This window comes from Tympanuchus pallidicinctus, unplaced genomic scaffold, assembly GCF_026119805.1.
Source record: "Tympanuchus pallidicinctus isolate F22 unplaced genomic scaffold, pur_lepc_1.0 scaffold5, whole genome shotgun sequence".
Taxonomy (NCBI): Eukaryota; Metazoa; Chordata; class Aves; order Galliformes; family Phasianidae; genus Tympanuchus; species Tympanuchus pallidicinctus.
Window position 1 is genome coordinate 58,300,094 of NW_026294769.1, and position 24,620 is coordinate 58,324,713.

Sequence of the window (24,620 nt, forward strand, 5' to 3'; positions counted from 1 at the left end):
AGAAAACAATTTGTTCTACATCCTGAACGTAAGATGTATGTTCAGGACATGAGTTTCAGTGCCTCAGTCGCTCACTCTCATCAGTGCTTTGCTTCTCTAAGGCTCACTATGTAATGTGAATAAAAAACACAAACTTTATATAGCAGGAAATGAAAAAATAAACAAATGAGTGCTATTGGACTGCATTGGTGTGCACTTCTATTTGCTCTTATAGATGTTGAAACAAGTTTCCTGCTAGCAACAGAAATACTAATTTGGTGCTTTGTGAAGTGCACTTGATTTTTACCTAATTATGTCAGATGCTTTTGCAATTATTCTCATTCCTGAGAAATCAATAGCATTTAAATTAAATTTTAAAATCCAGTAGTCAATCCTCAGACATTCTTTTGACTACTGTTGGAATGTTCTTATTGCTAAATATTCTTTTTTTTTTTTTTTTTTTACTATCTAAAAGGGCTTTAGTTTAAGTCAGTTAACGCTATAAGACAGGGTAACTGTTGCTTATTTCTTGTTTGGTTTAGAAGGAGTAAGTTACACAAAGAATAACAAGTCAGTTACAGCTATGAAGTTGCTGAAAGTATCATAGCTGAAGTGAAAGAGTGAAGTACATAAGAAGTAATAGAACATTGAGTTTTAAAATATGTGCATTCTTTCTTAGAATTTCCAAATTCAGTTTTTATCTGATTTTTATGTTCACTTCTTAGTGAGTGGAAGTCCTCTTATCTTCCATTTGTGCTGCTATGTATCACAATGTGATACACAATGCACTCAGAAGCATGATAACACATAAGGTTTATATTCCTGTATTAAATTAAAGATCTGGTAACATTTACAATCTGACTGATCTGTTTATCTGTTACTATCAATCATTACAGATTCTCAGATGCTCTGTAGTCTTTAAGTTCTTCTATGTTTTTGTACAGATTTTTGGTGCACTAGCATCTGAACCATTTAAAGTGAGTGATGGATTTTATGGCACTGGGGAGACCTTTCTGTTCACTTTTTCTCCAGATTTTGAGGTAAGAAGCTACAACTTGCTATGCATTGACCTTCTTCCTTCCCAACATCTGATATACATTCTCTCTTAAAGTATTATCTGAATAAGTTTGAGCAAGTAATCAGAAAAATCCTAGGAGTTGGCATAGGAAATACCATCATATGAGCTTTTTCACAGAATCAGTGTTCAGTAAATGTAGAGTGTGCCTAGTGAAACTGACTTGGTTATTCTGGATATTTTTATAGCATTTAAAATTATGCCAGATCTCTGTCTGATAAGTTGAGAAGGACTTCATTTTAAAGGTTTTATCTTCAGTGTATTTTTTTTTTTTCACTGTGCAGAAGAATTAGTGTTCCAGGAAGAGTTACTTCAAGGTGATATCATTTTAAATAGTATAAAACGTAGGGAAAATGTAGTACTACTTCTATGTGTGCCTATACCTGTTTCTGTACAGAACTTCTCTGTATGCATTTTATAACTTAATTAAATTACCAGTTAATATCTTTATTGGTGTTTGGTTGTCTTTATGCCTAAACGACAAGTTTACATATTTTAATATTACAATATTGCGTTTTTTTGTTTGTTTTTTTCATTAGGTTTTCAAATGGACAGGAGACAACATGTTCTTCATTAAAGGCGACATGGATTCCCTTGCTTTTGGTGGAGGAGGGTGGGTTATCATTTGTCATTAGGAAGAATCTCAACTGTTTGTGTGCATCTTTGCACCTTTAAAAAGAATTCAGAATTTATTTCAGTTTGGTATCTCATTGCTCAGAAGTTACCATTTGAGAATGATCTAGTATGTCTTATGCTTAACTTCTAATGTTTAGTAGACTTAGGAAGGACTTCTGTCATCAGTGTAGTTGACATCAAGTTTCAACCATACAAGGCTATCATACCTTAAGTGCTCTAACTGCATGTGTCCTGGTATATTCCAGATGGACACAAGTTACTTAAGTTTCTGATGCATGTGATTGTGAGAAATATCTACAATATACAGAAGAAGGGGCTTGAATTTAAATTTTACTATCCCAAGACATGTCAGCATCTTCAGAAATTGATGTCTCATCCCTTTTTGCAGCATTCTTCTCACTGCTATTATGCCAGTTTCTTAATACAAAATGAAGGGGATGAAAGCTGCATTATTCTGGTTAACTTTTTATTCTGTATATTCAGAAAAAAGTATTCTTAAAATAAGGAAGAAAAATCTTTGCAGCTTTAAGTTTATTAACAGCTAGGAAGAACCTGTGTTGATTTCTATTCTATGATTTTTTTTGTTTCTAAATTATGAATGAAAAAAATGCATTTAAAAGTTTGTTAACTCCCTCAATCTTTTGCTTTAATATGTTGTATGTCTTGCAGTGGGGAATTTGCTCTTTGGCTTGATGGAGATCTCTACCATGGAAGAAGTCATTCATGCAAAACATTTGGGAATCACACACTTTCTAAGAGAGAAGACTTCATTATTCAAGACATAGAAATTTGGGCTTTTGAATGAGTTGTAAATGAGAACTGTTTCTACAGGGTATTGTCCCAAACCTGAAATTAATCAATGCAGCTTGAAATCCCCAATATAATGCACCAGTTTACTTTTTTTTTCTTTTGTAGTTTTCAGCGTGGCCATTTAGTTATTTTGCAATAGTGGACTTTTTTCATGCTTCTTTGTCTGCAATATACTGTCTTACTTTTTCTAAGCTGTAGAAACAAACAAAAAAAAAAACAAATGCAGACTGTGGACTGAAAAAAAGAACATCAGTTACTTCGATCCTTGCAGTCTATAAAACTTCATCGTCTTTTTACATTTGCCTCCCAGGTTTCCCACACACATCTTTCTGTAAATCCTACTGGGGGCTGCTTCATTGAATATAGGTTATTATTTTTGTATTTAAATTTTATCTGAGAATGAAGTTGCCCTCTATGATGTATGTAAGTAGAAAGCTGCGTGTAGGTACTTGGAAGCAGTACTGCCTTGGTTTGGACCAACAACGGATAATACTGTTATGGTGCCACAGAGGAGAAGCCTTGCATTCCTTCTTTGACACATACTGGTACACTTCTGGTTGAGTTAAAAGACATCAAAAGTCAACAGTGCCATTTGTCTCAATTTTTTTTTTTTTCATGTTACGAAAGTGAGTTAAACAATGTGTTCTAGCTTGCATGATGGCTGTATTAGTGTTCTGCACATGGTGTTAATGATCTGCAGGTTTGGGACAATAACTGACAATATTGAGCTACATGGCAAAGACTTAAAATAAATAAATAAATAAAAAATAACAGTAATAATAATAATAAGGGAATGTAAGATTGTAATAATTCCAGGAAACTAAAAGGCTAAGGCAAGTGAAACTCAAGACAATTTGTAGCTATAGTAGGGCATTAAAAGTACAAAGACTATGAAACAAATGCATCTTTCAACATAGTGTCAGATATATACTGTTATACTCTTGTAGCTGTGTAGCACATCAACTCCAAGAATATAGCTTATTCCTGTCCAAAGAAAAAATAATTGTGATGTTTTTTTGAGTGAGTCTATGTTGTAAATTTACAGTTAGCACCAGCTCTGATTAAAATGAGACAATGTACTATAGGTAGACAATATTGTAATTCAGTAGACTTGTGGAATATGCAAACTTACTGTCATGTGACCTCAAAAAATGACAGACTAGTACACAGTTCCAGTAGCTCTTGTCCACTTTTGTAGGAAAGTTGATAAGCCATTGTGGCAATAACAGCTCAACAAAATTGTTTGTTTCAAAGCTTTTAATCTATGTTCTGCAAAAAAGAAAAAAAAGAAAAAAATTGCTGTTAAGTGTGACAGTGACTGACTTTGTGCTGAAATTTCAGCTATTTCAGATAAACATTGTATATTATCTTGTAAATTAATGTTTAAAGTAGTTTTGTTATTATAGAAAAGTGTTGATTGACGGGTTGCTTATAGCACTTTAAATTATTCTAGAAATGGAATAAAGGCCAAATGAGTTGGCTTAAGTAGATGTAGTTGTATATTTCAAAATACTTAGATATTGGAAAGTTTTAAAAATTTATTTGAAGACAGTTTACTGCTATGGTAATGAGAAAGGGCAGATGGTTCATCTTATAATATGCTAATGCTCTATATGAATAGGAATACAGGGCTTTGTTTCCTGTCTCTGTGTATAGCTCTTTATCCTTATTAGAACTTAGTACAATGTGTAGACTAAATGTTTACAAAATAAGAAAGTGTAAATAAACTAAAATGGCTTTTCTCCCTTTGGTCTTCCACAGCAGTATTATTGTCTTTGTGGAGTTAAGACTGATTATTGCAAAAAGAGAATCCTGTAATGGATTTTAAATACTCTAAGGTCACAGTGATGTATAGCAAATAAATCTAAATCTATGTACAAATAAACTTGAGTTGGGGTTTATTTAGAAGTTGGAGCTCGCTTAGGAGCACAAATGCAGGTTATTGTTAATTTCATAACTTCACAGAATTTATAGAATTCAGTTGCTCACCCTTAAGCACTAACGATCATTTCTTACTCTTTTGATGTGCAATAAGTATTTAGAAAATGTCTGGCCAAAATCTGCAAGAGTGTTAAGGAGGGGGAGCAAAAATATAAGTGCAGCTGGTTTTGTTTTTTCAAGAATCTGTGCCTTTGTTAATGTCCTCTTTCTTTCTAGTAATATCAAAAGATAAATGGCTACTAGAAGTATCAGATAGAATTGTGTGAGTTAGAAGGGGCCCCTGGAGTTCTTAACTTTGCAATTAACTCAGCTAAATAATATTGTCAACAGTTTCAGTCTACATTTCTGTAATGCCCTGGGAGGCAATATTGATTCATAAAGCAGTATTGGTTGAGGCAGGTCCCCTCTTTCCATGCCTGAACTGCTGCTTGCTCATCTGCTGCATGCATAAGATCGCACAGAATACATCTGATATATTAGGGAAAAAGAGAGAGACTTTCAAGGTTGTCTCCCCTCAGTCTTCATTTTTGAAAGCCCAATGGGAGGTGGTGAGATTAAAATACACTTGTCAGCCATTTTCAAGAAAACTATGATGAGCCTAATCTCTGTTGTGTTGCTTTATAATAGGATGGGATTTCTTGTGAGCAGAAATATGATGTGATTCAATTAACATTTCACAGAATTATAGCACAAGTGAGGTTGACGGGGCCCAGACCCATGCGCGCATCACTTCTGAAGGTCTCCAAGGAGGAGGCCCCTCAGCCTCAGGGCAGCCTGTTCTTCCTTGGTGGTGTATTCTTTGTACAGGTATCTAATATTCCAACTGCTTCATTTTCATGTTCCTTGAAAATCATCTTCTGATGCTTCTGACAGAGAAAGCTCCATAGGAGAATACTTTAACAGCCTGTGAACAGGAGAAGGTAGTCATGGTAGTCATACTTTAAAATAACCTATTACCGTTCTACTTCTCAGAAGATGAACGTGTATTTCTTTTCTGGTGTTTGAGAGAAGGAACCAAAGAAATGAATGTTTTATTTATAATTCATATATTCCTTTGACAAGCAGACTTTCTCAAAACAACTGTAAGGATAAGGTAAAAATATGCCAATATCTAATTATTACATTTTGAAGTCAGTTGTGCAGATCTATTTGAGTAGTCTGAGAGATCTCAATATAAATGCCAAAGAAATGCTATTGAATTCTTCTAGTAGAATGTTTTTTCTTCCTTATATTCACAACAAGTTACTGTGCCACAGATAATGTTTTATGCCAACTTACAATAAACACTTAGTAACCAGTTCTTGCATCACTTGCTGTTAAAATATATAATTCATATGTTCATTGAATGTTCAAACTGGAATACCTGTAGTCTCATGATATGTTAGCAGCATTTATTTTATGACAGGATGTTCATTCAGCCTTCTGTAAGAAAATATTTGCTCTTTCAGCTTGAATGTTCAGAGTCTTCTGAGGGGGGAGAAAACTTTTCTCATTATGCAAATTACTTATCCAAGTCTCTTGTTGTGTAACAAATGCTTTGCATAGAAAGTGTTCTTAACAGCATAGGATTTGTTTGTTTGCTCTTTTTGGTTTTTCCACGTTACACCGGTGGCATTGTGATCCATCTAATCCAATAAGCTGTATAAGCCTTATAGAGTTTTTGGATTTGGGTAAAAGGCAAAACGCAGTTTTTAGACACTAGACTGTTCGTTCATCGGGATGCATTTCTCTTCAGCCTCCCCTACTCAAATACACGATTTCAGCAATGTCAGAATAATTAAAACAACAAGTACTGTAGAATTAGGCTGGTGTTTTTGGATACTGCACAACACCACTTCCCTTGAAGTCAGTTGTTTTCAGGTCTGGAGAACACTGCTTCTGTATCTTTTCTCATAGGAGAACATTTCAGTAGAAGGTGTAATCACTTGTTCACTGTAAACATCAATACAATTACATGACTGTTCCTTTTACATTTGGTATTATTTCCCCCCGTATTTACAAGAAAGATATTTCCATAGTTATTCCCTTTTCATGTTTTCTGCATCTGTTCTAAACACTTTGTGCTTCATGGCTGATGACCAGAAGGCACAAAATAGGCTATAACTAAAAACATTTAATAAATTATATAAATTATTAAATAAAAAAGTCTTGCTTATAAAAGATTTGTCTTAGTTTCTGTGATATCTAAGAGAAAGTTGGCGGTAGCTGTCACTGCAGTAGTATTTGCTTATAGTATTTGTAAAAGAAATAAATTTGTCATTCTTGGTTGTGTACAAAGAAACCTTTTTTACATGCACTGAAATAGATTAGTTAGAAAATATGCACATAAGATCAAAAATTTGGTCTGAGTTTAGTTCATCATTCTGCTTCTGATCTGGTGTGGTTTATATTCCCTGTTTAAATAGTTGAGAGGAACTTGAATGTAAGAATAAGTTAAAATAAGTTTAAAAAAAAAAAAAAGGAATTCATTTACAGCCATTTGTGTTCTTACAGGTTTCTATATTTATCTGCTTATGTTTTTTCTTTTTTTCTTATTTGCTTTGTGTATAGTAATTAACTGAAGTGTCCTGGTAAGTTTTCCTGGTATAGAAAAAAAAAATTCATTTGGATGCTTATATTTATTATGCAACAGTTATAAAGCTTGTATTTAGAAAAATGCTCAATGAATTTTCTGTCCAGGGACTGGAGAAAATCTTATATTCCAAATGTGCGAAAGCTAATAGCAGAGGAAAGATGAGGTTTTCCAAGGCATGTTGCTCTTGGAGCATGCTTACTTTAATAAAGTAATTATGACGTTGTCATCCCTTCCTTGCCATAGCATTTCTCCCTCAAAGTCCACCAGCCCATGTTTCCTGGCTCTCATGAGAATCCCAACAACCTTATCTGAAATACGAACATATCTCTCAAAGAGTTCTCCAAAAGTGACTTGGATCTTGCCGTCACTCCGTGGCTCAGCCATGGTTTTAATGATGAAACACAGGTCTCTAATCTCCCTGTGAATGTGAGCCTCTGCTCTCTTGGCCCTTTCAGCGGTTTTGGTGCCTTCCTTGGGCCGGCCGTAGCCTTCGTCTCCTTTGTGCAGGCGTGTGGACATGGCCAGTTCGTGGTCAAAATCTTCACTGAAGGGATTCAGCTTCTGCGTTATGATGTGCTGGTCTGCCCATTCCTGCCATCTGTTCTTCAGGCTGCTAACGGGACTGTACTTCCTATGAGCTTTAATGCTTCTTTCTTTGTTGCACTTGTTCATGCTGAAAGAGACAAGGCATTTCAGCTTTGCATTTCATAATTCAATTACAATTCTGCTGCTGATCTTTTTCAATGTATACATGTATATCGTTTTCTAGAGCAGATGGTAACCACCAGGTGGCATATTTTCCTCAGTTCTAAACTAATTCTTTAGGAATCTTTAGTCAAGATTTCAGTTGGCCCTGAAAAGCAAATTCATCGACAGCTTGATTTCATCTTTGGTACTGCCTTCAAGTCTAGATTTGAGTCCAGAGTTCATATTCTCACTGGTAAGGGTGCAAGGCTGGAAGAAACTTGAGGCTACTAATCTTCAGAGGTCTTAACTGATTTTGTATTTTTATGTGTGTTTGTGTAGCAGTATCACTGAATGGCTGCAGGCAGGCTGGCTGTTGATGTTCTTTCCTCTTGTGGCCAGTGTCATGTTGTGAGAGAGAGTCTGAGCTAGTCTTTGTGCTGTCTGCATCCTGTCACTGTGTTGCCTAGAGAGTATAGTGTGCTGTGGCTATACCAAAGTAATTTGTTTTCTACTATTTTTAGTCCCCAGAAGGCTGCACTGAAACCACCCCAGTAATACCTGATTATTTTTAACAACAAAACTACAGTTATCAGAACACTGCAAGCTTGCTGCGTGTTTTGTTTTCTGCTAAGCTTGTTGAAAGAGATGAGAAAGTATGGCACAGATGTCCCCTGTTCAGGTCTGTGCACCAGAAGGTTGGCACTGCTGGGCAGTGCTGGTTCAAGTGCAAACCCCTCATGCCTAGCATAGAAGATGGTGTAGGAGATTGAACATTCTTTTCAGCTCTGGAGTTCCATTCACTTGGCTTAGCTGTATTGAGAAATTGTACTGGAAAGCTCCAAAAATACTTCATAGTCAATATGATAAAAAGCACAAGAAGAATCAGGCTGCTTTGTCTTTCCAGGGCCCTCTGAGAAAATCCTGAATCTGCAGTTCCCCATGTAGAGAGGAGAATCTGGCAGTAAGCGAGATGGCTAAGCTCTATAAAAGCTTTTTAATGTCATTTTATTTGAATTGTCTAGTGAGTTTTCTCACCTTTTCCTACTGAAGCCTTTATTTCTCTTTTCAGGCCTCCTCAGTGGCTGAGAAAAACACCCCCGTATCGATCACTTTGCTTTTATCATGCTCTGTGTGGGTTTGGAAGATCAATATTGTTAATCTTTTAATGTATTTGCTAGCTATAATTGCTAAAGTGCAGTTTTCCTCATTGCTTAAGTTGTTGATGAGTTAATGTAGTAAACTATCATAGACCTGGAATCACTTTTTTCATATCTGTGCAGCACATAACAATGGATTGGGGATCCAAATTGAAGATTGTGAGCTTTAACGTACTGTAGTAAATCAACTATGAGTAACGAGTATCCTGCATTAACAGGCTACTGTTACGCTAAGCGGTAACACTGATTGCATCCTGAACTTGCAGGAGGACAGCATCCATGTCCTGCATTCTCTACTGTTCTGTTTGCAGGAGAGGAGCAAGTTTTGAATTTCTTCTCTTCTTTAGGAGTCCCTTTGGCTCCTAAAATGAAAGAAGTAGTACTTACTAAGCCTGTGGAAGTTAACATTCATTCAATGAAGGTAAACAGCCTGATTGCAGTAAACACTGAAGCTGGAAGCCATGAAAATGCAGTTCACACTGATTCTTTTTTTTTTTTCCTGGGATATAGTATGGAAAACAGGAGATGTGCTTTAACAATCATATACTTTTGGACTTTTTGAAGATTTAATCCAACTGAGAGGTTCTTAAAAGTAACAGACTGAAATAATGTATTCTGAGGCTATTAAAGAAAAAAAAAAAAAAAAAAAAGAATAGTAGTTTAAAAAAAAAAAGAATCCAGTGCTGCTGGCACATTAAATGAAGAAAATGATTCTAGCAGATTTCAGTGGAAGGGATAGCAGTGAGCGTGATAGGATATTATTTCTGTCATTTTCACTTCAGTGCTCTTCTGTTTTCCCACAGGTAACAGGCATATGGAGAAAACATGTAAGTTTTAAAAGAAAGAAAGCAAATTTGCCTATACTGTAACATTTTTAGCAAGCAATTTGTTTTAATTGGTGTTATTTACAGGTAATATGCTGCAAACTTATCCCCTTTTCCCCCACTATCTATGTGAAACCTTTGTTTTAATGCTTTGTTCTTGAGCTCATTTCTGTAGAAGGACTGCACTGGTCTCCCAGCAGTAGGGACCACAGACTTTAAAGCTCTGGATTACTGGAGAGCTATTCCAGTTAGACCCGTAACGATTTGTTCCTTCTGAGAGATGACTGGTCTGTTACGTAGCAAAGCATCAGGAAGCGGTGTCCTGGTGCCAACCCTTGACCTTGCAGGCTCATGAGGACAGGCCCTGGCCCAGCTGCAGTTAAGCCTCAGCAAAGACTTAGCACACCCTGCCCTCAGTGGCTGTGCCCTCCTTATTCACACATTTAAAGTTAGATGTGAGGTTGTACACCAAAACAGTTCAGGCTTGATCATTCGTTCATGCCTTCTGTCTGTGCTCTGTGACATCACAGTGCTTGTGAAGCAGAGCAGTGGGGCAAATTGTGCCATATCTAATGGCTGCCTACAGCTTCCCCTTGTGAGGCATGCAGACCTTTTCATCTTTTGCTGAGAAGAGCGTGATGAATGAGTTTGGCAGCTACCCTCTGGCAAGTCTGGCTCCAGCGCAGCTGTTTGTAGCTATCTTCTGGAAAGGTTGTTCTGCTAGAGCTCTCAGGGAAACAAGAATTTCTACCAGCTTCTGCTGTTCCTTGGCTGTCTTGGGACACTCCTCAGGCTGCAGCTGAACCTTACTTGTTCATTACCTGGTTCCAAAAGAAGCTGCTGTTATGTAGTAATCTTCAAGCACAGTCCTCTTATTGAAAGAAGTCTTTCCCAAAACTGTCTGTTGCTATGATTTTGATTGCTACTTAATTCAAAATTCTTAGTGGAACTAGTAAAATCTACTTCTGTAAGTAATAGATTCTGCTTATTGCTTTTTGTTCGCACCAGTCAGAAAGTTTGTATGTCAGAAACTTCTATGTTTGATGTAAATTCTTTTTTTTTCTATTGATACTGTAGAGAGGCTTTGAATTTGAAGAATTTCAATGATTTAAAAATTCTTTTTGTCAAGTGTTTTATAACATGATTTATAAATTATAGCACAGCATGATTCAAATCAAACTTCAAGTAGTAAGAGGCAGGCTGGATGCTTTCTACTATGTATTCGGGGTCCCATTCTTTGAGCTGGTGAATTCCAATTTCCAAAACTTCCAAGGAGAAGTAGTGAACCCAGCGTTGGTTGAGATTTACTTAGCAGTAATTCCAGCTGTATCTCTTTTTGGACATTCTGTGCAAATTATGTCTAAGAATCTTTGCAGTTTGTACAAAGCAAAATAAGCATTTGGAAATATTATTTGCTTAAGAGCATTTCTTCAGACTTGGTATTTGCAGAAATAAATGAATAGCTGTGGGTTCTTGATGTGGAACAAAATGTTAATCTGGAATATAGGCAAAAACATTAAGAAATAAGTAGTGGCTTAGGTGAACTGATAAATCTAGTGTCAAATTTAGCAACATTTCCTAAATATAACTTCCCCCTTCTCTAATGTGTGTAGTCCTTGAAACCCGAGTCTATAGTCAGATATCTGTTACCAAGGATTAAGCCACTTAAACATAGATATGTGAATGGTTTTCTGGATAGGTTGTTTTCGGTTGTTGGTTATTTTCACTCTCTTTTGCATTCAAGAGAATGCTTTCTCTTTGACCATGTCCTGTGATTTTTTTTTTTTTTGGTCCTGATTTCATTTTCCTTCTCTCTCAAAGAATTTTGGTCCTGCATCATGGCCTGCTGATCTGACTATTCCTGATACTGTAACAAAGGTGTTTTACTTACAGAGATGGTTGTTTGACCTTCACAGGGATCACCTCTGGCTCAAGTCTGTCTTCTGCTTCCCCATAGCCACTGTCTTCTGCATCCATGCTGTCATAGTGGCACTTCAGCAGCAGTTCTTCCCTAGTTCCTAATTTGTCCTTCTCTTTAAAGCCCTCAATGGCGTCTGATACTCTGTTTGAACATTTTCTCCTTATAGTGGGAGATAATTTCCCATTAAGAATTTTGTCGATACCATTTGATTCTTCTTTGAACTTGGTTGTCTCTGAGCCGCCGTGGTTGTTCTCATATCTGCCACTGAGGAGGCTAACATCACTTGCTCGTTCATAGGCTTTACTTACAACAGTTTTCAGCACCTCTTTGCTTTTAATGTTGAACTTTTTAAGGGCTTCATCAGATTCTCTTGACCTTTTTTCAGCATTTCTTGCCACCAGTTCATTTGCTGAGGATTTTTCATCGTCCCTCTTGGTAGATGGAACTGGCCATTTTTCAGAGTGTCTTTCTTGCACTGACTGAGCTGATGCATCTCCTGCAGTGGGGACCCACCCAGGGGGTTCTTGGGCTTGCTTTACATTGCGGTCACTTGCCCACTGCTGCCATCCTCGGGCTAAGCTGAAGACAAGGCTGGCGGTTCGGATCTTGTGGACAGCTCTTTTCACAGGAGTCGTGTTCGGCTTCTCTTCAGGGGCCGTGTTGCTGTCTGCTGCCATTCTGCTGTTTAGGTTTCTGCTAAGTACCTCCTGAAGGAACTTTCTGAAGCAAGTAGCATCCAGCGAAGAAGCAGCAGAGGTTTAAATAGAAGCGGGAGCAGTTTGTGCCCATGGAAAGTATGTGGAACACTTGTCACAAAGATACAGTATCCTCACCATGACGGAGTTCTTTTTTTAAAATGGGTTCACGTTTCATCACAGCAGATGAATGATGCATGGTGTAGACAGGGTGACATAGGCCTGCGCAAGAACAGTGAGAAGTTCACAGCTTCTTTGGGCTTTCTTCCCTGGGACTGTTCAATTCCCAGTTTGTTGGTGAGTGACTTGGTCTTCTGGAAGTGCATAACTTGGGTTAAAGATATTAAACAAGGTGTCTGAAATGGCTCGTGTTAAATGCTGTCAGTTGCTGACGACTTTGGCCAGAGGAGAGACTGCTCAGCATCACAAGTGCAAGGTTCCCTTACAGTGTCAGCAGCCTATGAATGAGACATTTTTAGATGCACTTTCTAAAATGATACTAGGTAATTTCATTTTATTGTGCATGTATCCAAGAAAAGTAAGTTGTTTCTTTTTTTTTTTTCTTTTTTTTTTTTTTCTTTTTTTCCCTGCGAGATATCTACATGCTCTATTTTTTTCTTATCTACTTATGTCTGCATAGGAGGGCTGTAAAGATGATAAAAGCCTCCACAGGGGAAAATGAGAGGAGCGCTGAGGTCTCTTGTTTTCGGCCCAGAGCAGAGGAGCTGAGGGGAGGCCCGACGGCGGCTGCAGCTCCTCACGGGGATCGGAGGGGCAGCGCTGAGCTCTGCTCCGTGTGACAGCGACAGGGCTGAGGGAACGGCATGGAGCTGCGTCGGGGGAGGGAGGGTGGCGGTCAGGGACAGGGGCTGCAGCGGAGGGCGGCCGGCACGGCTCCGAGCTGCCGAAGCTCAAGAAGCATCTGGACGCTGCTCTTAGACATATGGTCTGATTTTTGGGTGGTCCTGTGTGGAGCCAGGAGTTGAACTCGGTGATCCTTATGTATCCCTTCCGACTTGGGGTATTTTATGGTTCTGTGATTTACAATGTATCTCTAGGGGGTCTAGGAACACTGTCGTGTTTGATGTCAGTGCTAAGAGTTAGTGAATTGCTGTTTCTAGTCCGAAGGTGAATATACGAAGTCTGACTTGATTGGATGGATGAATGACCTAATTTTTATTTCAGGCTTTGAAAAAAAATGAAGTGAAACCTATTTCATTTCTGGCTTTTTTTCAAGGATGTTGTGTACAAAAATTATAAAAAAAAAATATTTAGTTGTATGTTATTCACACCAAAATTATTCTTAGTACTTACAATATAGGAAAAAAGAAATTGTTTCTTTTTCATTCTAGAGGACTTTCTGGAGAGCAGCCATATTTGGATTTATAAAATTATTTGTTTATTCGGTGAATTGATACATCAACTGTTACATAATAATAAACAATTTCGGAGTTATAGTAGGAAATAAGATACTGTAAGACTATAATGTTTCCTAAATGGGAAACGAAAATGGCATTGCTTTTTCCATTCATCATACCTTGCAACACAGTGACTGACTTGCCATGTCAGACAGGCAAACTGAACTTGAAGGAATTCCGTTGGCTTCAACGATGGCGTACCAGAGATAAATATGGACTCCTGCTGCTCTGCTTCTTTCTCTTCTCTCTATTAAAGGCTGCACTGTTGGAAATAGGTTAGATCATATTTAGTTTCTGTTTAATAATAAAAGGCTTAATCATACCTTTGACTTCCAGGCAGAATTCCTCATTAATCTCTTGGGTCATTTCCTCTTCAAAACTGATGACATAATGTAGGTTAGTGTTGCTATTTGATATTTACTCATACTTTTTTTTAGAAAGAAATGTATGACCTCAGTATACTGTACAATCTTAGCTATTACCAGCTGCATCATAATTCTGATATGGCATTGTGAGGTGTACTGGGACAACCTGATTAAGAAGTGTGTCACTGAATGTTTATTATTTCTAAAGGCTAGTTAGGAATTGGAGCTTCTTGTGTTTAAAAGCACACTGGTGCATATATGCACAAGTACAGAGTGATGCATGTTCCTTAATTGCTACAGAAGATGAAGTTGAAAGAAGAGTATAATGTGTGTAGGATATAAAGAACACCACAAGCTCTTTATGTCATTTCCTATGATTCTTTGAGGATAGAAGTAGCCAGGACTTTAAGAATGCATTGTTACAAAATTGCATTCTGTTTTGTTCTGTTTGTTTTATATTTGGCATGATGAATCTGATTTTTAATGCCCGTTCCAGTGTTCTTGCAACTTCAGTCACAGGGTCATAGAATGGTTTGGGTTGGAAGGGACCATGACAGTCATCTAGTTCTAACCCCTGTAATTCATTAGCATATTGTTTGTTCCATTTTTGGAAATGAGCAAAAATAACAGGTAAGTTTAAAGAAAACAGTGAGCGCATCCAGTTTGTTGGAGAGTTATTGTTATTTGTTTTCATGTGGTTTTCCAGTGAATTTTGCAGATGTGACAAAAAAGAAAACCAACGTTGCATTTGCTGCACTTGCTCATCCATAAAAGATGGCTGTGTTTTGCTATAAAAAAAAGAATTAAAATCTGTTTAATGTGGTTTTTCAAGTCAAAATTGTTTGTATATCTCTTTGCTGAAGGGCTCTGCTAGATTTATTACTGTAGTTATTGTTGAGGTTCTTAAACTTCTTTACTCTCATGCCATCTCTGCACATCGTTGTCTTGAAATTCTATTCATAGTAATAAAAAAGCATTCCACTCCTTAGGAGAGTTTGGAAATTATAAGAATTTCTAAGAATTTATGAATAAAGAGAATTTGTTTTTCTAAACGGCTTTGATGTACTAATCATTGTCTCACAGACTTAGAGCTTACAAAGTTTAGATAAATGGCAGCAAAAAATCACGGACTATTGAAATTGAACACCAAGATTACAGTTGCAAACTACTATTAAATCCATGTTGCATGATAGTATGTTAAACATATGATTAGTTTAAATTTGCCACTATTTTAAGCTGAAGTTTTAACATCAGCTTAGGCCAGTGAAACTTTGAACTAATTATTCCATGACAACTAAATTTATTATATTTAATTTTAGAGTGTATAATCATGTCTTGAAAGCATTTAATGGTACCTTTTTTATATATGACATCTCCAGTGCGAAGTCAATCATGAGAAGTCTAAGTAAAGTTTGAGTCATCCAGTCATATTTATACTTGGTGGGTTGATTGCTTATGTTTCACTGCACTAAGAGTACATTTTTTTGAACATATATTCACATACAATTTTTTTAGTGGCCAATGCTACATTTCAATGTCTGTGCCTAACACCCCTACTGGCTCTTCTAAAAGCCAACAGCCAGCTACCAGGGTATGCCTCATGTTCTAATGTGCAGCAAGAAGTGGTGTGGTGACTACATTACGGACACAATTAGGCACAATTTATTACAGAAGGTGTATGGGAGGAATCATGTCTGGAGCAGGTAAATAAATGAGTAGGCTTGACATCCCGTTTTGGAATTCAGTCTCTGAGATCTTGAGACATGTCTTCTCAAGTTCTTAGGTCCTCATTGCTCCTTTTCAATTTCTGCACTGCAGTCTGATTTCCTGAATCTGTACTCATGAAGGACCAGCTGAGAGCTTGCCACTGTTAGTAATAGAAATTGAGGGTTTTTATTTGTTACGAAGCTTTTTTTTCCCCCCGTACATTAGTTGTTGTCTGCAGTTACATGTTTTTGAAAGCTGTAATGAAGAATATTATAATTAGAGTAGTGTAGAATATTAACAGTCTCTGAAGGGCTGGTTTGGTTCCTTTTTTTTTTTTTCAAGGATACTTAATTTTAGAAAAAAAGACAATATCCTTCATTCATCACTTTACCTTATCAGACATTGTACCTAAGTTATTCTATTGTTATGACATTCTATGTCAAAACAAGAAATTTCATTTTCAAACAGTTGTAAGTATATGAATGATGCTCTCTTCCTCCCCAGAGTTAGTGGTGAAGAACAAGATCAATCTGTGTTTCATGATTAAATATAACCAACTGCCACTATCAATAAGGAATTTCAAAACAACTTTCTTTTCCTCATGACACTGATAGAGCATGCTGTGTCACAACATCATACATTGTCAGTGATTACAGAAAACCTGGGTAACGAGTTAGAGTTCTGGATTTGTTTTTAGAGCTTGAGTTAAATGTATCACTTCTAACAATAGTAATGAGCAACTGTGCTTCCTTCAGCGTGGAGTCTTCTCTATAGTGCTGGTGTCTGAGCTCTAAGAAATGGACCATTCTTAAGCCTTTGAACTTAATCCACTCTTTCTTTTGTTTTTGTTTTTTAATGAAAACAGTCTACACATTTTTGGTGCAGTGTTTTACACTGATATCCTTTTATGTTTGTGTTTAACCTCTTTTTTTTTTTTTTTCTGAGATTCTGTTGTACTGAGTCATCTCTCCCTCTAATTAACAGGGATTCTTGAATCTGCATTTGATTATGTGTAATTTCAGGATTCAAATGTATGAGAGACTAGAGTTAATCCACGATCTATCATGACAGCCCTCCTTTGTGAAGAAAACGCACCCAGCAAAGTACCAAGAGAACCCTGTCCAGAACCAGACCTGAAGGACTTCATTGTGAAAGAAGGGGCTGGGAGTGCAAGGAAAAAGCCTCCATCCAATTGTGCGACTAAAGTTAATAAATTGTAGAGTACAGCCCCAAAACTTATGTCCTTCTGGGTGAGACAGACCTAAGTGAGAGTAAGATGAATGACAGAAGGCAGCCATGTGTAACGTGACCTGAGTAAAGATGAGCATTCAGCATGATTTTTTTTTTTTTTTTTTTTTTTGCTGTAGTCTGGTAGAGAGACCTGGGTGTTACAGTGAGAGAAACCCAACTCAGGACACAGAGCTGTCTCCATATATCTTCAAGCTTCCATATGTGTCCTCCTACTGAGGTGATAAGTCTCTGAGGTCTTTAACATATTCTTCCTCTAAAGTTGCCTTCAATTTACAGAGAAGGAAAAATAATGCTGTAAAGCAATTTGATACTCTTCCTACTTTAGCAGATAGTGCCCTTTGCTTTCCATGGGAATTGCAGGTCCACGTATCCACGACTTAATCAAATCTATACAGGAAAAGAAAACAGGCTGTAAACTCCGATTCTTCTAATATCATTGTGCCTTCAAGCACAAACATGTTTTTGTCTGAATATCTGAAGGGAGTGAACAGAAAAAAAAGAAGCAAACAGTAATGAAGAAAACTCATTTAAAAGTGGAAATAAATATTTGCAGGAAGGCATTTGCATTAGGCATTTCAAACTGTTGCAGTTTGAAAGACTTCCTAAAAATTGTGAAAGCAGAAAAGTCTTTATAGGATACCTGAAAATACACTGCTATTCAGAACTATATTGATCATATCTCTTTATTGGTGAACAATCATCTTTTTTTTTTTTTTTTTTTTTTTTTGTAATAAGAAAATTGTTTAATATTATATTACGAGCAATTTAGTTTTGTAGTTACAACTTGCTGACGTATCTTAGCTTACCATTTACCAAGTAATACTTTTATGGCTTTGAGAGTATGAAATTATTGGCTGCTACTGAAACATGTCCCTGAACACAACATTAGATATGAGGAATTTAAAGTCTTCACATAAATTAGCAATATGAGATGGATGGGGGCCATGCCAGAATAGAACTTGAAAACAAACACCTAGATGCAATATGCTGGATAATAAATGTATTTTAAACATCTGCTAGAAAGAAATAACAAGTTAAAAAATATGTAATACTGCTGTTCTCTAAAGATAAAAGATGTTACAATTCTGGAGATGAGATTTAATCTGCCAACTATTACTAAGTCAGTATTTCCATGCATTATGATTTGTAAGGTTTTTTTCTGTTGAAATTAACTGCAGATTTCTGTTTGTTGATGTTTCACAGGTATCAAGGTGACAAATGTCAATGAAAAAAGGAGTTTTCAGTTTTTCAGAGAGTTTCCCTTCAGTCTTTTGTTCAGGGCAGTTTGCTTTAGAGCAGGACTAAATTAATATTTTCCTTTACTTTCGTCATCAGTCTATTTAAAAGAGCACTTATTTCCAGTTATTGCTAGATATGAATCAGTTTGTTTTCCTTATTATCTTTATAGTTTATCAGCTGTGTTCAATAACTGATAATACAGAGGATAAAATGAACACAAAAACGAAATAAATGTGCCTTTTCCGTGTCACATCCAGTGACTCATAGTCAAGAACAGGTTTCTGGAGAATTCTTGAAACTCTAATTTAACCTAAAGGTTTCCATTTGTTTAATTATTGCCTTTATATGACATATTATTATTATTATATGTTATCATTTTTTAATTTTTTTTTTAAGAATTTAGTTTTGAAATCGTGTTTGAAGAAAATAAACTGAAAGAGTTGGGAGATGTTCTGAGCTCCTAAAATGCAGAAAAGCTTACACAGAGCAGCAAATAAAGGTCACAGAAACATATTTTATATGTTTATGTGTATATATATATATATATGTCCAGTACTTCACAACTTTCTTTAAAATGTTTGAATTCAGAACCAGACTCATAAGTAAAGAAACAGGCCATCTCAATATTAATTATCAGGACTTTTTTTGTGTGTTTTTTTAATCTTGTTTCTTTTTTGTTTTTTTAATAATCACTGAAGGAAATGCCTTGTATTAGACAAAAAAAAAAAAAAAAAAAAAAAAAGCATTTCTGTTTTATTCTAGCAATTAAACAAAGCAATTAGCGTATTTCCAGTGCTTCCATCAGAATTAAACTGTTCTTTTGATTTCATACCCTGAGAAGTATTGAAACAAAGCGTCTCTTCCTTGTGAAAAGAGAATTCTAGGAATGTTTTTGTTTGGGTATTTTCAGGCCCAAATCTGTGTACACAGCAATATGACTCTTGTTAAGAAAGGCACCAGAATTCAGGCAAAAGCCATTCTCTGCATATGGCCAAAATCTGTTCAGCCAAGGAGGGAAAAGTCATTGCCCTTTCACCCAGCCCGGTGACTTGAGATATCATTCCCCCAGATCTGGAGATATGGGTGGTAGAAAGCAGAAATCCTCTTGACAAGTACATGGCGACGATTCCAATAGCACGAGGGATCTCATTTACAAAGCAATGCCAGCACACTCAAGCTTTAAGCAGAGGATGCAGTCCCTGACCTTTGGTAACAAAAACATAATCTCTTGAGCGCTTTTGGCTGTGTCCTCTCCCCCACTATCACATTCCACTGCACCAGGCAGGACACACTATTATTTATTATTTCTTACTTAACCACCAACTGCTTTAACAGCAAGCAGCTGTGTTATTGTTAGTAGAGGTGGACCCCTAACTTTACATGCCTTTAGCTAGGCAAAAGTCCTGTGGCCAGTATGTGACAGGAGTGCTGGCCCAGGAAGCTTCTTGCATGAGCCCAGCTGACATTTGGTGTCAAGAAGTGAGTGATTGGAATTCCCAGGAGGCCAGCTGGTATTTGCGCTGCTGCCTGGGTATTTCTATGGCTTGCAACTGGTCTTCAGCTGCCAGGGAAGTTAGAACAGATATTCCCAAGGCACTCTGGGTTTGGTTTTGATCAAAAAGATCAAGAACAAGTTATATTAAGTTACATGACTACATCCTCTTCAGGAGTCTGTCTTATTTGCTATATTACGTATGAGTAATTAGAGGACCATGCTTTAGTCACATAACTCTTTGCAAGAAAGGAAGGAATGTGGTCTTGACTGTCCCTCATGGATGTTATTTAAAACTGTCCATCATTTGACTACATAAAGGGAGCAACTTCTGCTTTCGTCTTGAATTCAAAGATAGGTAATTGCTGATAACAGTATACAAGCTGGGATGAACAGTTCTATGAGAGGATCATAAGTATTTCAACTAAATTTTCTCTTCAGCTTGCACACAAGTATACTGATTAATCTTGTGTTTGATTTAGTGATTTTAAATATAGATCAGTGTATTAATATATATCGAGATAAGGAAAAATTGGCACTCCAGTCCTTTTTCTTGACTGAATCAGTATTTTATGCACTTCCTTCACAAATGGCTTAGGCCTGCTTAGCATAATAGAAGATTTGAGAAGATGGTGAATTTTCAGGAGTTGCTTGAAGTAGGTGTATGACTGGTTGGCTTGAGGTGTTTTGCTTCTTGGAGAGGTAAACTCTTCACAGCTCTCACTGGGCTGAATATTTCTACCTCCTTCTTGGCATCACTACTCATTGCTGACTTAGTCCAGTGTTGTATACCTCAGGAGATGATTAGAAGATGAATGTGTAATGGTATTAAACTGAGCAACAACAAACTTAGCATTTTTTAACAGCCCCAGAATACTGCCTCAGCATTTCTAACTCTTCTTAAAATAATGAAAAACCACAATGAGATTTTTACATAAAGAGAAAATAAAGAGAAAGGAGTAGCTCATGTTTATGTTTGAAGAGTGTTATATTTCTCATATCATTTGACTGGATACGGTAATTTTGGAGCTACTGCATTCACCTTTTTTTTCCTCTGTGGAGAACATTCAGGTTTATGGCAGAAGCCATTGAATCTGTCCCTAAGGGCTTGACAGGTTTTCTAATGCAATAACAATAGCTGAAACTTTAATCAGAACTGATCTGTTTTTGCTCTTTCTTAGGCAGATGATGCCAATAAATATATATATATATATATATATTTTTTTTTTTTTTTCTGAAGTTGCTGCACTATATTAATATTAGCCTTTATTTTTCTCCTGGTATTTCTCTTCACATGTGATTTATGAAGTTTGAAATTTACTCAGGAAAGAAAAAGAAAGTGACTGGAAGATATTGAATGGTAGGAGAGAAGTAATAATGATAAAAGACTTGACATATATTTTGAAAACCTCTGGGAATCACATAATAAGCATTTCATTGACTGGAATTCATAGGCAAAGTTTGGCACAGGAAAAAAAAATAATAATAATAATGACCCAGCATCTCCACTCTCAGGCTCACTTTTAAGGGCTCTTCTATTTTTGGAGTTGAATAATCACAAAGGCAAAGTTGAGTTGAGCCCCAGGGCTACAATATTCCACACATTTGACAGCTTAGGAAAAATTCACATGAAATAGGTCCACTGTGTACATTAAGAGCACAATAAAAATAGTTGAATGTAGAAAGAAAATTTCTCATTGTCATTGTTTTGGACATGTTGATTATGAGCCTTTGAGGGTATGTTCTCATGAATTTAATCTGCTAGCATTTGTGAGAGTCGCAGTGAAAAGACATCAGGGGAGGTTATGTGCAGTAACAAATGCTCAGTGCAGACTCTGTTCCTCCACCACCGTTGTTTGTTCTTCTTAGCACTGAAGGTCTTTTAAGAGTGCCATGGGATGCAGACATTCACAGAAACAAGTCAACCAGTCACCCGAAGAGATAAAAGGGAGGAAGGCCTTCTGTTGGTTATTAATGACAAATTTGGATTCTAAGCTATTCTTGTTCCTATTACTAGGGATAATATTTAATTGTTAAGGAGGAACAAACCTGTAAGGGAAGATTTGACTTCTATACCTGAATTTATTTGGTCATATTATCTATTAAAACTACCAATGCCAACTGTCTTATGCCGAAAGGTTGGTCTGGGTTGTCTGTAGTTCTGTGCAAGATTTCATAATTACTTGTTACTCTTACATTTTCCCCTTGCAAAATAAAAGCATACTAATGGTTCTTAATCTGTCTCTTCTGTTTTAATATGTCCTCAGGCTCCTATGAGCTTTAAATATTCGTTATTAATGTCTTCATATTCTGTTCTGTTGTTTCCACAGAGACTGCCTGGTAAATAAATGAGAAGCTTTGCTTTTTCTTCAGGTATTTGTTTGTTCCCAGGGTCTTGGAAACCATCTGTTTTTCCTCTCTCTCTTTTGTATGAGTTGTCTCCTCTCCTTTAGGAAGCCTGCCTTTGTTAGTTAACAACTTAGAGGAAGAAGAAGCTGAGGAAGACAGTTACTTGGGTATCCCCATTTTGCCAGTGCAGCTGCTGCATTCCTTGTTTCTTGTTGGATTGTGCCAGTGGTTCTCCACCCTGCCCATCCACCTCCAGTCTTTAAAACACATCTGCAGTCAGAGAGCATGAGCTGTGTTCAATATTGGTCCTGTTCCAGCAGATCAGTATCAAAGATGCTCCTCACTAACTTAGTAATGCTGAATTAGATTTCCCATTGACTTTTTCAGCGTTTTGATGCACTCTTCAAGATGAAGTTCAAACAAACATTTATGGCTTGCCAGGAGAGAGCAAAGTCATCCAAAGGCTAGAAGTAGGGAATTAATTTTCACATCTCTCACCTCTTGGCAAAGCTCTAACCCAAACCACCCAGTATTCAAGAGGGAGAAAGCAAAAAATAACCTCAAAACCCATGTGAGAACACTTAACTAGGGTAAGCAATTCTGGGTTTTCACTTCATGTCCAATATCACTTGTACGTTTTATCCAAGAACTCATCAATGTAGTGTCCAAAATAAAATTTTGTATTTGAGAACTTGCTTTGCTTTCCATCAGCTTGAACAGGCACAACCAAAGCTGGAAAGTACTAACCAGAATTTTGAGAGAATGCTGCCACACTGGCAAAATATAATCTATTAACAACTCTTTGTTCCATTTTCTATTATGGAAAAACTAAACCTGTATTAAGGAATACAAATGCTAGTAACAGCATCCTTTCTGCTGTTTTTTGATAATAGCCTATTTTCCTTATGGGGCATCTATTATTCATTTGAAAAGTAATAACTGAAGCAATTCTGAAAGTTTATTGTTTAGTTCTGCATGTTTGGATGTGAATTTTGTAAGCAGATCTGGTATTTGCTAAAGATTTCTAAACATGATTTTATCTGTTCTTTAGCCAATGATGATTTTGAGCCATTGCACCTCCTATTTTGGGTTATTGCTTCTAGATTGAGATGATTTTGGTGGTCCAGCTGTGAAGTACTGCTTTTAGGAAATGTCAGTGTTAGGCACAATTCAAAATGCTGTAGCTCTCAACATTATACCTTTGTCTACATGCAAACAAGCTCAGATGTCTAATTTTCTGATGTTACCACTGAGCATACTGGCAAGAAAAGTAATTACAATATGATACAATGAAGAGTGGTGGTCCTCTAGAAGAAAAAAGAAAAAACATTTTTTTTTATTTTAGTTGAACAAAACGGTGATAATGGTGTAGACAGTAGAGACAACTACATACCAGTCCACACTATTGGGACTAGCAGATATGGACAGACAAGGCACACAGGATAATGGGTGTGGGATGGAACTCGTCACTCTGAAAGGTTTGGCCCAGAACAGTCTAGAGGTGCAGAGCTAAGTAATGGTTGCACATGCCACATACAAACAAATGGAGGAACAAACAATTCAAATCTGAGTATATGATAACTATTTAGTTCCAAATTGTCTCTGTAACAGACCTTACTATCTCAGTTTTAGGAAAGTACTCTTTGAGTTCATGTAGAAACTGCTATCTTAAAAATGTTTAAGAATAATGATACCTTTTTGGCACAAAAAATTAGAGGAACATTCATGTATCGTGAGTTATTTTTTAAGATATCTTTGGAGGTTGGAGGTTATGAGAGTTAGCTCCTGCCCGCTCTGCCCACTCCGTTTTCACAAAAACTGAATCCATCAGTCTTTATTGCCATGAGTAATCTACACACTACCCCAAGCATTTGCCATAGTACAGCTAAATACTTGCCTAACTCTAGGGGGAATTCAGTCTTCACTTAAAATGAAGCAAATGCAGTAGCTTCATTTGGACAACATTTGTAAGAAGCATGTGAGGATTTGAAACAATAGCCAGCATACTTCTTTGCCAAACGCGTCCTGATTTCACTTTGGAATTGTATCTTCTCTGACTCAAGGATAAAAGAAGCAGGGGTTCTTGTGCATGCTTTTCGTAAACCATCACGTAAGTTTGTAGAAGGCAAATCCAGAGCTGTACAAAACCAGGTAGAAATGTCCAGCCATACATTATCAGTAGAGGTAACATCTGTCCAGGCACTGAACTATCTTCACCTTCTTTCCACACTGATATATTATTGCCTGCTCATTCTTGGGCTCGGTATGTTCCCAATATAGCTTAGCTCTTCTCTAAATTTCACCTGCCTTCTTGAACAAAAGGGTTTTCATGGATTAGTCAGGACTAGCTCATAGAACTGCATGTAATTGTTACTTTCAACACTTTTAACCCTTTTCTGATTTCTTGCACAAATTAATTCACAGGTTAGATTGCCTTGTGTAGCACTGTCTTCACTATATCTTAACTATATTTTAGACCACTGAAGTGCCTCAAAAGAA

General features: G+C 36.8%; 2 protein-coding genes across 10 annotated transcripts in view; one reads left to right on the forward strand and one right to left on the reverse strand.

Moving 5' to 3' along the window:
• OXR1 (oxidation resistance 1) overlaps positions 1-4,385 on the forward strand; it is a 239,046-nt gene extending 234,661 nt beyond the window's left edge. For all 9 annotated transcript variants that reach the window (XM_052704675.1, XM_052704673.1, XM_052704676.1 and 6 more), the window contains 3 exons: positions 924-1,019; positions 1,594-1,667; positions 2,360-4,385. In XM_052704675.1, the coding sequence (XP_052560635.1) occupies positions 924-1,019; positions 1,594-1,667; positions 2,360-2,495 (306 nt within the window). In that variant the 3' untranslated portion in view covers positions 2,496-4,385. The remainder of the gene's footprint in view (positions 1-923; positions 1,020-1,593; positions 1,668-2,359) is intronic.
• Positions 4,386-6,534: 2,149 nt separating this feature from the next.
• Positions 6,535-12,351, reverse strand: ABRA (actin binding Rho activating protein). Its single transcript, XM_052704684.1, has 2 exons — positions 11,576-12,351; positions 6,535-7,689 (listed from the first exon to the last, which is right to left on the reverse strand). The coding sequence occupies exons 1-2, from the start codon at positions 12,280-12,282 to the stop codon at positions 7,212-7,214; spliced, it is 1,185 nt and encodes a 394-aa protein (XP_052560644.1). The 5' UTR covers positions 12,283-12,351; the 3' UTR covers positions 6,535-7,211.
• Positions 12,352-24,620: the final 12,269 nt, after the last annotated feature.